General features: G+C 36.8%; 1 protein-coding gene across 1 annotated transcript in view; it reads right to left on the minus strand.

Moving 5' to 3' along the window:
* Positions 1-17810, minus strand: part of BRWD3 (bromodomain and WD repeat domain containing 3) — a 43932-nt gene that overhangs the window by 12550 nt on the left and 13572 nt on the right. The window contains exons 6-22 of the mRNA XM_010009135.1: positions 17459-17529; positions 16232-16332; positions 14445-14485; positions 12171-12275; positions 11116-11269; positions 10487-10621; positions 9529-9657; positions 8897-9122; positions 8026-8196; positions 6032-6215; positions 5428-5521; positions 4809-4958; positions 3937-4013; positions 2767-2944; positions 2250-2366; positions 1688-1795; positions 73-197 (exon numbers count right to left, since the gene is read on the minus strand). Of these exons, the coding sequence (XP_010007437.1) occupies positions 73-197; positions 1688-1795; positions 2250-2366; positions 2767-2944; positions 3937-4013; positions 4809-4958; positions 5428-5521; positions 6032-6215; positions 8026-8196; positions 8897-9122; positions 9529-9657; positions 10487-10621; positions 11116-11269; positions 12171-12275; positions 14445-14485; positions 16232-16332; positions 17459-17529 (2166 nt within the window). The remainder of the gene's footprint in view (positions 1-72; positions 198-1687; positions 1796-2249; positions 2367-2766; positions 2945-3936; positions 4014-4808; positions 4959-5427; positions 5522-6031; positions 6216-8025; positions 8197-8896; positions 9123-9528; positions 9658-10486; positions 10622-11115; positions 11270-12170; positions 12276-14444; positions 14486-16231; positions 16333-17458; positions 17530-17810) is intronic.

Raw genomic sequence — 17810 nt, forward strand, 5'->3', positions numbered from 1 at the left:
GGAGGGTAAGGGGAAGCTTCTAAACTGCAAGAAAATCTCTTGAAGAACGTCACCAGCATTTTAGTTCCTTACTTTATGGAAAATGATTCTCCTGTCATCTTGCCTGTGATTGGATCTAGGAATGCAAGCTTCAAGCAGCAGAGTGTAGGAGGCCCAACTTCATATTTAATTCCTACAGTCTTCACAAATTCTTGTTCCTATTTATCAATAAGCATGGAACAGTATTATTTTTATTTGCCAAAAACAAAACCATGCATGTTAAAGTACCAAACATAATAATAAAAAACGAATATGTTTCCACTTGACAGCCCAGGTAATTTCACCCACAAAGGTTTTCCAAATAGGAAAAATCAATGACAGCCATCTTAAAAAGAAAAATTAAAAATATATACAATGCTCATTTCCTTTGTTAATTTGTGAACAGGATACCCACAAATCATGTAACTTTGGCAATAAAGTGCCAAGCAACACACCCATTCTGGTCATACCTGACCAGCCCAGGGCCTCTCACCCTCATATAGCAACTTACAGGGGAAGTAGAAGGAAATGCTTCCTCTTAAAGCGGAAATTTAACAATAGCCTTTACGTTCACATCCTGTCAAACATCAGCTGGTGGCAAGATCTCTACCCTAGAGTAAAATGCTGTTTCCTTTCCCTGATGATGCTTTTGAAGATTACAGCTGGAATCACTGAATACCTAGGACTAGTAACTGCGTATTTTTTCAGTAAAGCAATTATTTTCATTAATAGAACCACTGCCATAAACATATATGAATATTAGCACATATATGTGCTCTTCTCTTGATATGAAATCTGAGTAAAGCAGAAAAAAAATGTCAACACTGTAGATTAAGTATTAAGGGACTCAGTGGTTCAAAGCAAAACAATAAGAAAAATCAACGTAACTATGTAAACTTAGTATTTACCCAAGCAATCCACAATACTTCCATTTTGTAAAAATATGTTCTAAGATATTGTCTTCCAAGAATTTAAGAAGATACACAATTACATGTTTAGCTAGATCTACTGTTCAGCAGAGATTGTGCATACATTTAGATCTTTACACCATGATGTCTTCTTAACACAGCATTAAAAATACTAAACAGAACCGAGATGTTCAGGTCATTGTGGAGTCTTGATAAAGCTATAAACAGCTTTTGAGTGGTGGGTTCTAAATGAATTGGTGTTAAGAAAAAAAAACCAACATAGAGTCATAAAATAATTTGGTTGCAAGTGATCCCTAAGAGTCATCAAGTCCAAAATCCTGCATATGGCAGACCTAACAGCTAGGTTAGATCAAGCCCGTCAGAGCTTGCCCTGCCAAGCTTTGAAAAGTCCTCAAGGATGGAGATTCCATGCTGTCTCTGGGCATCCTGTTCAGTGTTTAACTACTCTCACTCTGACTTTTTATTTTTACTTAATATTCTACATGTTTTTAATCTATCAGGCAAGAATGCCGCCCTAGATAAACTTTCACATTCTTTAATATCCTTCTGGCTTCCTATTATCAGGAATTGAACAGATGTAAAGGCTTTGTCTAATGAAAACAGTCATTTTAAGATTTACAATTTTAATTTTGATGTTAACAATTTAAATTAATGCTTTCTTCATAGTTTTCATACTGTTTTTTAGTGTCAATTTAACATTACAGACGCATTCAGCTCTTTGAAGTATTTGTTTAACTTACCCTGAGTTCCATTTTGTTCCATGGTTGCTTTTGCATGTTAATACTGTATATTTTTGCTTTCCTTACTGCCCGGACATAAGCTTCATGGCCTTGCCTGAAGTATATGATCTTAAAATTAAATTAAGAAAAAAACCTTAAAATTAGTTTACTGATAGTTCTCTTCCTGTTTATTCTAAAATTTCTATGAACACATCAAGCATTATCCCTTTCCAAAAATATTGTACACTTTATCTCATTCTAAAGGCTTCTCCTTAAAAATATTAATATCAGCCCCCACAGTGGCACGTGCTTTGTGTTTTCAAACTTGGGATCACTAAGAAGTGTGCAGGTTTGTCTGAAGATGCACAATCAACTCTTCCTGTTACTCACAAGTTACATGTGCACGAAAAGAGAACAGGGCAGCTATCTGTAAACACCTGATAGTTTGAGAATAAAAAAAGAAGTTATCATATTTCAGCCTATCTTGAGCATGACTCACTGAAAATATTGCTAGGTATAATAGTCCTGACCAAAAAGAGTTCATCAGCCTAGGTGGGGAATTTATAATTGCTACACTCAGTACCTCATCTCCCATTTGTGGGACAAAAGGTGAGCGGCGGGGTATAGTATCCAGGATCCACTGTGGGGCAAGCCATTCTTCACTGGGTTCACCTTCCATCGAAAGCAGTCCACTTGGTTTCTTAAATATATTACATTAAAATTTGAATACAAGTTTTATTTACTATGGCAGAACATACGAAAACTGATCATACAGTAGCTACCAAAGAGAACTAGATACAAGGTAAAGCAAGTGCTGGAATTTCAACCTTCCAAAAACCTCAACTAAATAGTAGGGAATAAGTCATGTTCATTATAAACATAATAGAAGGTTAAAACACTCATAAAGAGATTATAGTTCTTTAGAAATATTCTAAACATCTTCTTTAAAAGAACAACGAAAAAGAAATCTGACAATGTAGATGCAATACAAATGCATTATAATTTTACTACAAAACCACCTTGGAGTAAATCTAACTGTAGTGAGAAGCATAAATTCAGAAAGTGAAAAAAAAGACACTAAAACATTAAAAAATGCTGACCTTTTTTCTAGGCTGTTTAAGTTTCCTTCGTTTTGGCTCCAGTCCTTTTGTTCCCTTCATATTTTCATCTTCAGAACTGCTACAGATTTTCCGAGCTGCCTGCCTGGTTTGTCTCTTTGGAGGCTGGAGATTAATTCCAGCATCTGCTGTCCAGTCAGAATATTCACTTGATGAATCACTGTAGATAATAAAAAGTTGTAAGAAAGAAAACAGCACTTCGGTTTTCATGCGTTGGAGTGAAAGGTCCAAACATTTAACCTGCTCTTCTGGTTATGTGGAACAGATGTCAGGATTGGCACAAAATTTCATTCTCAGGTGAATTTAAAGGAAACCAACATGCCCTCTAATTTGTGTATTCGATCAAATTATTTTACCTATTGCAAACTCATGGTAAAACTACAGTTACGGCTGATACCTATTTTCATACTAATTATGTCACTGCTTCATAGACTGACTTCATGAGAACAGACTGCACAAAATGCATGAAAAAATTAGAAAACTAGAGCACTCTTCTAAAAATACAGTTCTGACTTCTTTAATATCCAAATAACACATGTGTAGTGTTTATATTAGCTCATGGCAATTTTAGCCATAAAGCATAGCATTAAGAAAACAAAGACACTGTAGAAATTGTACACAAATACATACTGACAACAGAAAAATGAGGAAATACTGACATATGAATAGAAGATATGTATGCACTTCCATCAATATTTCTATTGTCAAGCTAGCATTGTTTTTTTCAAGTAGTTCTTAATTAAAGGCAACATTTTCTTACAAATGGTCTTTCAAAACTGTTCTTGACTTGGAAAAAAACCCACAAAAAAACCCCACATCATAAAACACTTCATAAAGGATTGGAAAAAAAGTCAAGTCTTCAAATTAAGAATTTTTCACACTGGTTTTCTGTTTAAATACTGTTATTAAAACTTTTGCAATTATTTAGTCACTCAAATAGATAAAATTATCTGTTCACAGACTCCGCACATTTTGTTGGTTACCATTTTAAACTACCGAAGCGTGCTAAACACTTAGCTTCAGTCTGTTACAAGGTATAACAAATCTGTACTGATTTGTAGTTATAGCATCACAATACCACTTTATGTAAAAATGATGTATTTAATTTATGTAATAAACTGATGTTACCAATTAAGAGATCAGGAAAACTACCTGGAACTGCTTTCACTTTGCCATGCTGCCACAGGATCATCCATAGATGCATCACTTGTGCCAACAGTCTCATCTTCCTGTATTAAAAACAAAAGGTTTCACTTTGAGGCCAAGTTTAAAATGTATCATTTTTGTTTGCAAGCAAGTTATGCGAGTTGTCTCATCTGAGGAAAGCTTTCTAATTAAGGACTGGTTTAGCTTTAAGTAAGTCTACAATTTCTTTCAGTACCTTAATTAATATTATACTGTATGCTTATATAATTCCTATAGAAAGAGATGTAAATTTTAATGGTACTAGAACCATGAAATTACTTCTTACTTACGTGTTTGATCAATAATGTTTAGTGCCAAGCCAACATTATGGCTATTCCGTATATTCAATGCATTTAAAAAGTGACAATGTTCAGTCTCTTTGCTAGCTTCCTTAATGAAAACAAATTATATTTAATCTGGTATGTTTTGGGTTCTTCCTTTGCCAATATCAATGATTAATACCAATACCCAATCTCTTTCAACAGTAGTCTACAGATGCAGATGAATATGACCTAGAATATATGCGCTGTATGAAATCCCAAAATAGAAAGTGGTTTAGCACAACCCAGTTAAATTTACCTGAAAATGTTTCAGGTTTCCAAAATTACCCAACCTGTTTTAAGCTCATTTTGAATACTGTGCTGGCATTTAGGTAAATGGTCCTTAACTCTCCAAGATCAACATACTACAGTAACACCACAAATCCAAAAGACTCAATGACCTGAGTGTTTCTTCCTACTTGGAGAAACCTGGACCCTTAGTGGCTCAGCACATTTGTTGTCAAACCCTGCTATTTGTGAACAGGGAACCTATTGAAAGAACTGCGTGGCACGTCAGACCTCTGAGGAGCTGTCTGATTCTCCCCGTGCACAGGCATTTTGACTTGCGCCTTGCTGACTGTGTTCTATGGTGGAGCGTGTTTGGTAGGCATGCTGGCGCTTGCGTTGGTTTCTTCTCAAAGACCTTCCACTTCCTGGTTGGTAATCGTTCTTTTATCATGGGACAGAAGGAACAAAAGAAAAAGATTAGAGATTTAATAGTGATTTACACAGTTGAAAGATGTCTCATTAAGGTGACTGTATGCTGTATCCCATTTACAAAGATTTACTAGGAAATCTAGAACTAAAATTGAAAAGATATGTTTTACGCACTTGTGGTTCATTTCAGTGGACATGTAGGTGTGGATTCTTGGGTTAATATCAATTGTACTTTTTAAAGTAGCAGTCCTTAGAAAGGAAGTTATGCAGATTTAACATTGCTATTTGCATATTAGAGTATAAAGGCAGACAAATTACAGTTACAGAAGGAGGACAGAGAGCCAGAGAAACAGTTAGTACTATTGATCTTCTAAATAATTTAATAAAATTGTTTTGGCAATTTTTGTTTCTCTTTTTTTTTTTTGCTCAGTGCTCAGAACCGCTTCACATCCAGGTTTCCTCTTCTAGTGATTTAACTCACCCGTTGTAAGGTGTGGGATGGCTTTCTCTTCTTTTCAACAGTGTATAAACTAATTTCGATTTCACCTTTGGCAGCTCGACATTCTTCCTGGACCCTAATTATACATAGGAAACATCCATTTTATTCAATAAATCATCACATCACTTGACAATCTCATTAATATACACATTAAAATACTTCTGGTCCCCTTGCTATTAGAAATCTGTGCACAAGTCCTGCTAGCAGTGTCCACACATTCTTCACTCCTCAAATCACATGGTAAAGAAGCAAACTTGTTAGTTGAGCATGCATAATTATTTAAGTAAACTGAAATGTATTATAAATATTTATAGATTAGGGTTTTTTTAAATAAGGCTTCAGAAAAATGTGGTATTTGAACTACTCAAGAAAGATTCAGTTGTGAAGAGAAGTAATTACTATTCTCAACTCTCCAGCAGAGGCTATCACTCTAATCCTAATATCTGGATTTCAAAACAAAAAAAACAACCAACCTACCCCCCAAAGCCAACACATTTCTAAAAACTCACGTTTTAAACCTGACAACAGGTGTACACTGAACATTACACAGTTTAATCTTTTTTCTCTGTCTCAGTCAGGATCTTACTTGCTGATGCCTGGAGGAAGCTCATTCACCACGACTCTCCTGCTCCATGCCATGAGATCTCTCTCTGTCGCCATTTGACTGCGGGGAGCGTTGTGATGCATTTGCCGGACCCCTTCGATCTGACCACTTCTCCGGAGACCAACATTCGGTGGAGATGCAACATCCAAACCTGGACTTCGAAGAGCTAAGGAAGAAAAAGATTTTCTTCACTTCTATAAACCATCAATAAAATCTAGAATTTAAAGCTTAAGGACTGCACAGAGGTTTGATCTTTCTTGGCAATAAATAACACTTATTCTATGTTAAGTGGCTTTGTCTTTTGCTTCAGATTAACATTTTTGTGTATTGGCCTTGAACTACTGGAGATGCACATGCTACTGTAACATCCCTGTGGCTTGCTATATCTTAGACATAGCTGAGAAAAGCAAAGATTAGCATGTATGAGAAAAGTTTTAAAGGCACTTAAGTGACTTTCAAATCAAAGTCTTGTCAGCTGCTTAAAGGATCTGAAATCATGAATCTTAAATTCAATGGTACAAGAAGAGATTAGGTGGACATCTAAAATAACAGATTGCTGCAAGGTTTAAGGTTTCTGTTGTACCTCCATTTGTTCTGTATTTGGAACAAATGTAATGCTTATCTACTGTGCCACAGGCACTGCTCCTACTCCAGGCTACATGCACAGTTCTACATGCACAGGAGAAACAGACACTTCAGGTAGCAAAGCAAGACAAAAGGCTGATAATACTGGAATCACTGCCACCATTGCCTTTATTTGTCTCCTCATTTGAGAATGCATCAACATGACTTCCACACGCTTAAATATGGTTAACCACATGAATATATTGCATTCACAGTTTTGCAATCCTATATAAAAATATTTGGCCATTTAAGTATCAAGTACTTTACATACTCTAATTAATGGGCAGATCATGTAGTAAAGTCACTGATCAAGTTCTAGAAAGTAGCTACTTTAGTTTTTATACCACCTGTATCTGGAAATTTCCTTTCACACAACTACAGGAACAAACAAATAAAATTGAGAACTGGGACCGCACAACGCATCAACTTATCATAAGAAGCAGAAAAGAATTCTGGTGAGTTGAAGCTGGCTTCTAGGCCACTTTCTTGATAACACTAATTTAGATCAAAGCAAAAGTGTATTTTCAGTACTTTTCACTAATATTTTTCCTATTCTTTCTTGAATTTGAAGACAAGGAACTCCAAATCTAGCAATCCTAATGAGCTTTGCCAGGAAGTCTAATTCAAACATGTGTAATCAGCCATTTAAGCTAGAACTAAATTATTAGTGGATGTAAATCTTTTAAAAGCTCAGGATGACTTGCAGCACAAGTCCAACAGCATCTGCTCTCTTACATCAACTGTGCTCAGTCAGCTGCTCACATCTGATTGAGTTTGTTTTAAATTTTTAATCACTTTGTGTATCAAGAATAAAATCACAGTAGCAGAACACTTACCAGGAGAATAATCTCAAGCTTTCTAAGGAAACACTAAGTCAGAGCACACATGTTTATTTTATAAACACTGATGCTCTGCCTTAGCATTTATGCTGCAACAGGAAGCCATTAGTCTGTCACAACATTTTATTCCATTGACATTCTCTAATTATATGCTGTTATCTTGTCATTATGCAGTTACAAAGTATCATCTCTGCAGAAACTGACATCAAGACAATACAGTGAATTTTGTATTTATTTTTTAGGAAAGGTTTATAACAGGAATAATTACAGTTTAATAGTCCAGGTAATAAGATACAGTTCAGATAGACCACCGTGTGCCCTCAGCTGCACCTTAAACTTTTGATAGCATGAGAAGAACGTGCAACTGCTCCACACAGGTTAACAACATGTATAAGAACAGGAGAGAAAAGCATCCTCAAAGACACAGTCTCAGAACTTACATTAACATGTTTTGATTTGTACCTTACTGTGCTTTAGGAAAAGAAATGATGGCAGTAACAGCATGACACTTACCTCCATTTACAGAGTGGGATCTATTGAGTGGAGGGCTTGGAAGAGTTTCTCCTTCATTAATTAGTCTCAGATCTTGTTCCCGTTGTAGCTCTCTGATCATTCCATCAAGGATACTCTCATCCTGGTCATTAGTTTGCTGCCCAATCACTTGTTCAACTACTTCACCATCACCTTGACAAGAACAAAGCCACAACTGCTTACAAAATGTTTACATTTCTGGTTTATTAAATACCATTGAAACAATCAAATGTAAAACTATGCACAATTATTTGTCTGCTCTGCAATATATCTGATCACCTGCTGGCCTTCTGCTCTCATGCAGTAAATGGAGGCAAAGTTTAAAAGAGAAGTTACAATAAAACCCTAAATTGACAGACCACACATAAAATATAAACACAAACCCCTAGAAACAGCAGAAAGAAATTACTTTTCAGTAGGTAATAATAGAAGATCTCTTCTGGAGATCAGCATTTTGCAAAAGCTTATATTTACAATAAAAAAAAAACCCAACAAACTGTTTTTTAAAAGAAAAGTATTTGTCTCCATGTCTTTCTTATCTTCCTGCTTCTTTACTCACATACACAGTTACATTGAGGTTAATGGCACAATTTCTTAAGTATGCTACCATATACCTGCTAGAAGTCCACAGATTTTGGAATATTATAGGCTCCTTGTCTTGCTTCCAGCCATGTTTATTCCATATACTCCCTTTATGCCATACAGCCATCTTAAACTCTCTTCTACCTCTACACTGAATTTAAACCACTAGTTTCAGAAGACAACTGAAACAAATCCTTACAGTACCATCCTAGTGAGCTGGTGCTCAGTACTGTGCAAGATATGTATTATGCATGAGTTTTATATGGCATACCATTAGCTACATATCCCAGCTGAGGAATAAGTTGTTCATCCTTGCAATTTTCCCTCCCTGGTACCAGCCGCTGGAATCTCGTGGGATGAGGATTTCCATCAACATCCACCAAGAACGGAGGAGGCATAAGATGTGGAGCCTGTTGAGTCTGTTCATCCAACACATAGTTATTTGCATCACGGATCAGTGGTCGGTAATCCGTATGGAAGAACATCTGATCTGGAATCTGCAAGAAAAGCAATTTAGTAAATAAACCAATGGCCATTTGCAGCTGTCTTGTTGTTTTGGAATGGCTCCCATACCCACAAACCACAACTTCTACATTTAGTATTAGCAGAAGAAACGTTATGACAGAGAACAGATTCCTCCCAGAAATGTGTTTTATTACCAAGGCCTGATGCAAAAATTCAATAGCAAAATATGCCAACAGAGGTGAAGAGATATAAGTTAATGCTTTGTTCCCCTATCTAGATATTCTCTTGTCTAAATCTTTTTGATTTACATAAACAGCAACTGCTTTATGATCTAATTACTATTTTGTCAGGGGCAGGGTGATGGAACAAACTAACACAAATACTTCTAAGACAAAATCAGGTCAAGACACAGAAGAGTCTAAAATTCATTCAACCCACCTTTTCATAATATTTATTGCATCCAAAACCAAATAGTAGCAGATGTCCATGAGAGTCTGTGCAGGCAAAATGCTGTCCATCTGGTGAGAACTTGCAATCAAAAACAGCTCCATGGCCTTGCCCCTCAATCTGGATACAAGCACAAAGCATTCCTTTCACAATCATGCAGTCTATATAAGAGCATTTTTACAAAAATTTCACCTGTGCTCCAACAAATACTCAATCCTAATGCTGTTGTTTCTCACCTTGCTCAAAACTGATTTATACTTTTATTTTCTTCCACTTTAATTATTAAGCTAGACTGAATAATGCAGTAAAATCTTGCATTTTCTCTTCATCCTGAAATTCCAGTACAACTTCTAATGTGTGTTCTGAAACAACAGCCTAGAAGTCTACATTTTATGTTAATAGAAGACATAGGGCAATCCTGCACCAAAGATCTCAGACATGTATTGGCTTCATACAAGGAGGTTTCAAGACCCACATGCCAGGAGGCGAGTGCAGGTCCTTAAGGAGTCCAGCTGCATTTGCCCAGCACTGGAACCAAACCACCAAACCCAGCACAGGGCACATTAAAGTAAATGCAGCACAAAGCCAACCATACCATTCCGAGACCACAGCTTACTGGGTTTCATTGCTCTGCCTAGGGAGTCACTATAAAGTTTTACATGGTATAACCATGCCTATACATGCGAATAATATTCAGATGTTATAGAACCCATGAAAGACTTGCTGTTATGCTTACAGCATGCAAAAACATACGTTGGTATTGCTTAGTGAAGAGTGCAGGGTTTTCTTTTTAATATGGAGGAGTTTTCCCTAATCCTGTTGCAACATTGGTCACAACAGGAATATAGTGAAATCTGCTTTTGGCTCAAGATCAGTTTAACACAAATGTGGGAAAAAACCCCAAACAAAACAACAACAAAACAAACCACCTTTCCCTGACTATTCTTACCATGTTAAAGTAATTGCGAATTTTTGTTCCTTTGTCTATATCCCAAACAAAAATATTTCCATCATGACCCGCTGACAGTACAATCCTTTGGTCAAACGGATGGGCCTCCAGAACAAAAACTTCATCATCGTGACCCTGCAATGAGAGCAGGGTGAAAGAGGAAGTAAGATTTCTCCATGTAATACCTCCAAACATGCTAATATTTAATGTGAGGACATCTCAGTTTAAGTAGTCATCCACGACAGCTCAATGTACTGGATTTTACAGTAGAATTGTACTTGACAGAGGCTTGCTGTTATCACTGCCCACTTTGCAAGTGCTCAGACTGCAGCTCAGCACAGCTGGGATGGAGAGGAACAGGGAGGAAGGAGAAATCACCTGCAAGGACAGCTGCAGCCCTCTAATCTGGGCATAAATGTTCGCCTTCAAAGTGCTCCCTTGCTAGCCAGCAACCACCAGTGCCCAGCGGCATTTTGGTCATCAGCTCCTTTCCCCATAATACATAAACCTCCCAATAAGCATAAGACAATGCACTCCTCGTCAGGAGGAATGATGATGCAGTTTAGCCCCAAATCAATTTCAGACTTGAACTATAGCCCCTCAGGATGACCTGTTTGAATTTTACTCACAGATAAGCTATGAAGAAGCTGCCCTGTGGATGAGTTCCACACTTTGAGAAGGAAATTGTTGACTGCAGTGATGACAGTGGCATCGTATCTATCCCAAGCCACCATAGTAACCTTCAGTTTAGTCACTTTGTCCTCTCCAGATGCTACATTGTTTCTAAGAAAATCAATAATTTAAAGAAGAAATTAATCAGTAACTACAGAAACATTTAATGGTGCTAATTCAACATGAAATTAGGGAGAGCACGGCTGCCACCACTGTAACCACCGACTTCCGCAGGAGGATAAAGGATGACTTCTGCAGTGGTAAAAACCGGAGACAGAAAATATTCAGAACCACTAAGATTATAGAGTTCTATTTCCTTAAAAAGGACAAGTTTCTTTTCTGTTCTTCTTAAGCAATCATCCTTCCTACCCCAATTCTTTCTTTGAAGCTATTCAGTTCTATTAAGTTCCTACAAGGCATTTTTCTTATAGGTCATCAATATGAGTACACTGCATAAAGAACAAGAACCTGCTAAATAAACCTGAATCATTTTTCAACAGCTGGATTTCTCCATTTTTGCTTTTCATTACTGTGCATATTCAATTACAAGACCACTTACAGAAGTCACCTGAGGATCACAAAAAGAAAAACTCAAAACCCTAATTGAACCTGAGAACCAAATCACCATATATCACCTCTTACTTGAAAACTTAAAGAAAAACACAGTGTTAAGAAATATGCTTCGTTATATATATTAGCATACCAATATATGATCACTGAGGTTCTACTGAAGCTTCTTTCTGTGCGATGAACTCTGTTTGACATTCTTACTTCATATGTAAAATACTAAATATTCCCCAACCACTAGAGTAGGGAACTACCTATATATGAATAATTTCTTTTGGGTGCTAATGAACTCTGTAACATAACAGGTAGAGCCATGGCATTTTCAATCACAAACCCCTGAAATTAACTCAACATAGAAGTAAATAAATAGTATTCAGTATAATGGAAGACTTTCTTTTGTATGTAAATGTGGCTATGAAGCATGTTCTATTTATGTTTGTCTTACCCTGTCATTTTAGTAGCCATATCCAGGACCACACTCTTCCAATCTTGCTGCTGATAGTGCCATATTCTTGCTGTTCCATCTCTGCTTCCACTGACAAATCTTAAGCTGAGGGGATGAGGGGGGAAGAAACAAAAAGTAATGAAATTCTGACTAAGGGAAAGTCACTGCTGCTTTTGGTCTAATACCCGCATGCCCATCTTTGCATCTTATTTTCTCACATCTCAGTATGGAGTTTTCCATTCTCAGCAACAGCGTGGGCATGCTAAATCCTGTGGCAAGAATATTTAGGAGCTTGGCAGAGGATTGCCACTCACCTTAGAAAAGGTCGTACAAGCACTTACTTTTACATTTTCTGCAACAAACACGGATACATGCACACAAGTATAGATATACATATACTTGGAACTGTGTATTTGTGTATACATACTTGTCTTACTCTCTATATGCCCACACACAGGTGTGTTTAACAACTCATAAAATATCCATGAACTCCTGCCACATGAAACAGGCAGCTACAAAAGGCTGGCAAGCCAAGAGCATACCCATTCACACCAGCACAGAAGCTAGAACATATTTCATCTTTTTTCAGCACTTATTCTTTATATTGTTAGTGCATCTCTGATCTAAAGAATGTAATTAAAAGACAGCAAGGTTACAATTTTCATATCAGATATTGTACAGTACAAAAGAGTTTATATCCCACAACATTAATCACATTTGGCTACAGCTAGCAGATGGCCTTGGAATGACTTCAATGTCGTAATTCATACGAGCTGCACATTCCCTTTTTAATGACATCAGCAAATCCCTTGAGCAGTTCATAGTGGCAGCAAAGAAAAAGAAACGGCGTGCCAGAAGTCTAGCATAAATTATAATACATTAACTTAAGGAGGGGGTAAAGACAGAGAAGGGAAATGCCCATATTGAACACAAGCAGGTATCTCTGTCTGTCAAGTTTAATACAAGCATTTTCATTTTTAAACTCCTCCTTGTTTAAAAAATTCAAGCACCCAGTAAATGCATTTAACTGCCTCACAATGCTTTGGCTACTGATGTTGCAAAAATCTTTTTTGTTGAAAAAAGCTCCACAAGTAACACATTTTCACAGAATGGCCAACACCTTTAAAGTATCTTCCATTTATACACAAAATTGCATGTAAAAGGAAAGCCTATCCAATTTTATTTTAGTAAGTGATAGTTTCACCTTTCCACTTTCCCTGACCTGAATTTTTTTCATCACTATGAAAAAGTGTTTAAAGATGCTTGAGACAAGTTTCTTTTCTTTTTTATTTTTCATTTTTTTATGTTAAGGAAGCTATCACTTCTCCATTAAAAACATCACTCCAACACGTAATTTTCAGAGCCTATGTGATCTCATTCCCTTCTCAAGACCTGTGCTCTCATGTTGCTTGGAAGGAACTGTTAATACAATTGTACCAGTACATTCCCACATAACTTTACACGCAAAGATCTCCAAGCACAGGTGCAGTTCCACTGGCAAAGCTACAATTTTGCTTGGAAGGCTCCTGCTTGCACCCATCCCTTAAACCTCCTGCCAAGCAAAATAAGAAATGTAAGCAAAAGCTGGCATAAAACCCTTTACATAAAGATGTTGATCGCTAATCAAAGCTTGTCGCGTCACTCTCCAACACAGCTGTGCGGCAGTAGTTTGACACACAAACATGCCCATAAGCACCTTTATACATTTTATCATGAGCATCCTGACTTATAGCAGTTTTAAAAACTGAAAGCTCTGCAGGTTGGAGTGATTCGCTTCATAAACTATAAGGATTACTGTTATCATCTAAACTAATTAACTGGAAATTCAAATATTTGCCTAGAAATTCACATATTTGCCAGACCACAGCTCCTTGCAGACTTACTTGTCTCACCATCTGTGTCTGTGTAACAGTTCTAACTTTTGCTTAGAACTACATTTATTACAATGCTCTTAGTCCTGAAGTAACCCCTTCTGTACTTAGTGAGGCTACCTGTGAAGTAAGACATTCTTACACAGAAAGGATACAACGTCTGATTTCCAATTTGCTGTTTACAAAGCAGAAGCAACGCTACAGAACATTGTTGTTACAGCAGAGGACAACAACTCCAAGCTTGTGGACATGACACGCATCTTTCAACATACTTTACATAGTTTGTCTAAGATTAATCAGACCCCATGTGCAGTCTTCCTGTTGCACCAAATTTTCTCTTCAGTATTATTTGGAAAACTAAATACCATACTCCTCATGTCAAAATCACAGAACAGCTACTCACCTGTCACCATTGTTACAAAACTGGACTGCAACCACTTTGTCCTAAATAGGAGGCAGGAAAAAAATAGTAGTAAGTGCTTTGTAAGCTGAAACACTCATTCAAATAAATCTTAATGATGAGCAAATTGCACCTTCCTGTACATCTCCTACAACACACTATCTCGCAAATTCAAGAATCATATTTGCAGTTAAAGATTCCCCAAACATATCGTGTTAAACACTGAAATAGAGAACTTCAGAGAGGTGATGGTTTCCTGTTGCTCCAGAAGAATCACAGAGACAGAAATGATTTCTGACTCAGTCTCCTTGACACTTATATGTTCAGAAGGAAGAAGCTGCAGCAGTTCTACTCTTGGCTGAGCAGTCTTCCGATACAGTGCCACAGGACCATACACACCCTGGGGTAAGCTCTGCATCTTTTAGGCTCCACAGAGTCAGCAGAAATAAGGAACTCCAAGAGCTTACAAGGAACCTATTAGGTACAGCACTCAACAAAATGGAGAAAGAGTGACTTAACCATATAAATGATCACAGCCTACATTATGTCAGACCTAACATTAAAGCACATCAAAATATTTAATGAGAAAAAAGCAAACCTTGGCTTTATTTCCATGTTTAAATTGTTGAGGAACAAATGTTATGGCTTAGACATGGTTTTGTCTTCTTTTATTTTGCTAAATACTTGTTTTGGCTACATGCACTTGCTATCTCCCACTCATACTGATGTCAGACAGCAGACTGTGGTATTAAGAAGAGTAGACTTCAAAAAAATTAAAGGAATTACAGGTTCTTCCAAATGCAAAGTGCTGAATATAGAAAACATTTTTTCTTTTGTGAGCAAAATACTTGTTAGATGTTGGCTTGGAGCTCTGAGACTTTAAGCTTGAAGCTTAAATGTGAGATCTATGACTCCCACTGAAGTTCAGTGAATCAATTTAGACCTCAGCCTTAATCCATAAAATATTGTTAAAGTGGGCAGCTGGGCTATTAAGGTTCAAAGATAAATGCTGCGAACTCCTCACAAGTGACAGCCCTATCAATGTTGCTATAAGCTTGCCTTTCTGATATATTGTTTACCATGCACATAATAAACAATGCAATCATCACCTGCTCTCAGTAACAACTAAGAAATGAAGAAAGATTTGGTGCTGTTTTAGTGACGCTTCTTTATGGGGTTTCATTAAAACTGAGACATTCAATGGTTTTAACAAAACCTCAAGACTCAAACTTGAAAACTAACACTGAAAAAACTAACACTGAAAGTCATCATACAGCTATTTAAAATAGTTGGATATTTTATAAGAAACCTTCTGCATTACCCGAGAAAGGATGCTTTTAAGCTTGCTTTGTTTCCTAAATGAAATTACCATAGTAATTCAAAGTTTGACAGCACACTCTGAAACTAGAATTACTTTGTTTTTTCTTGTTATATGGATTTGTGGTCACAGCTAAAGTTAAATACTCAATAGTAAATTTAACAGGAAAAAATTTCATTGTGCATGAAAACTGCCTCAATCCCTCATTCCAACACAGACTTTCTTCAAGAAGATGGGAAAATCACCTAGTCCCTCAGTTCCCCTGGGGGAATGAGACACATAAAGCATATTCTGCACACATCTCCTGCCTCAGAGGAATTTAAAATAAACATACCACAAATTTCCAGGCAATTGAGAGCCAACAAAACTCTACAGACAAAAAATAAGTCGAACAGGATGTACAAAACACAAGTTCCTGAAATAAGGTAAAGCAGGGGGAAAAGAAAGGTTTGCTCTCTGATTTGTCTCTTACCGTATGAGATTCTAACTCGGCCATTTTCTCTGGAGATTCTGAGCCCAAATAATAAATTCTTATCACGTGGTCAGTACTACCTGTTGCAATGAACATACCACCTAAAAAAGACAGGGTTTTCTGTGAGAAGAAAAGCTATCCAAGGAACAGCTTATTTTAATTACTGCTTTATCGTCAAAGCAGCAAAATACAGTTTTAAACAGAATCAAAACATACGTCCTCAACAAAGAAGTTAACTCCAGTAACTTCTACTTTGATCTGTATTTTCCCAGACCATATCAGCTTTAGAGTAACTACAATCTTTTCCAGCTGCAAACCTTTCTGACCAAAGAAAGAGAACATTGCAAGTTACAACATTCATCACACAAACCATTCTGGTTTCCCTCAGAAATTACCACAGCACTCTCCATTAGCCTATGTGGAAGATCAGATGAGGAATAGTTTCATATTCTCACTGGTAAATATCAAAGAAAATATTTAAGTGCATCTTCAATATCTACTTGATCCACTTCAGAGAAATTATTGCTGAATTGGGAGTCAGCGATCAAGCTATTTTCTTGTAATGTTTGTTCTATCTACAATATTGCACAACAGGGCACTACTGTGTAGTTTACTGCACTGAAACAGTTTCAGTTATTTCAGGATTTCTGGTTTTTATAAAGCAACATGGGTGAGGTTCAAGTGGCTCTGAACATCTCTCAATTCCAGAGAGCAAAAATTAATGAGAAATTACCCAATTTTGTTTGTAAGAATCACTGCTCTTGAGAATTCAAGACTGCAACAAAGGATGCCTGTTAAGTTGGTATTTTCAAACACATTGAATTGGTCCTCCTAGAACTTAGCCAAATCCAGAAGACTAGCAAAAGTTTAACCTTTAAACAGAGGCCACCTGTCTGCCAGATTTCAAGAACTCTTCACTCAAAAACTCTACAAGATAAAACCTTTAAATGATGTTACAAAGAGAAATCTCTGATGTGAAAAACAACAGACTGAAAGCAGTCTTCCTTGGAAGCGGTCAAGACGTTTTAGCTTAAATTATAGGAAAAATAAAAGGCAGCTTGAGGCAGACGCTTAGCATGGAAAATTTCAAACAATCACAATTTGACAGTACTATGTTAACTGAAAAAGGGTTTAATACCATTTGTGTTTAAAAAGAAGTAACAGTCCTGTCACGAAAGGAGTTACAGCTCATAAAATACTTTCAGCTACCTTACAATGCATACGTACCGGAACTGAAAGATGAACAAGATATCTGAACCCCAGGCCTGGACCTCTCTGCAAATTTTACAGGACGATCCCTATATGCAACAACACAACAATTTTACTTTTCATTACTTGATACCAATGCCATTCAACAGGAGAGTGCACTGTAGCTCTGCAGGTTAAGGTCAACGTGCTCATCCTAAATCTCTTTATTTCAGAATTCTTGCCTAAGTTTGCTAGAACTTCTTTTTCATTTTAGTAATTTTCTTCCTTAGTTTATGAGGAAAACCATCATTTTCTAAATTGAAAAGACAATTTAATTTATTTATCACAATACTCACCAATTCAACTCTATTTAAAACACAACCTGGGAAAC

The sequence above is a fragment of the Nestor notabilis genome, unplaced genomic scaffold (genome assembly GCF_000696875.1).
Source record: "Nestor notabilis isolate BGI_N333 unplaced genomic scaffold, ASM69687v1 scaffold31550, whole genome shotgun sequence".
In the NCBI taxonomy this organism is placed as follows: domain Eukaryota; kingdom Metazoa; phylum Chordata; class Aves; order Psittaciformes; family Psittacidae; genus Nestor; species Nestor notabilis.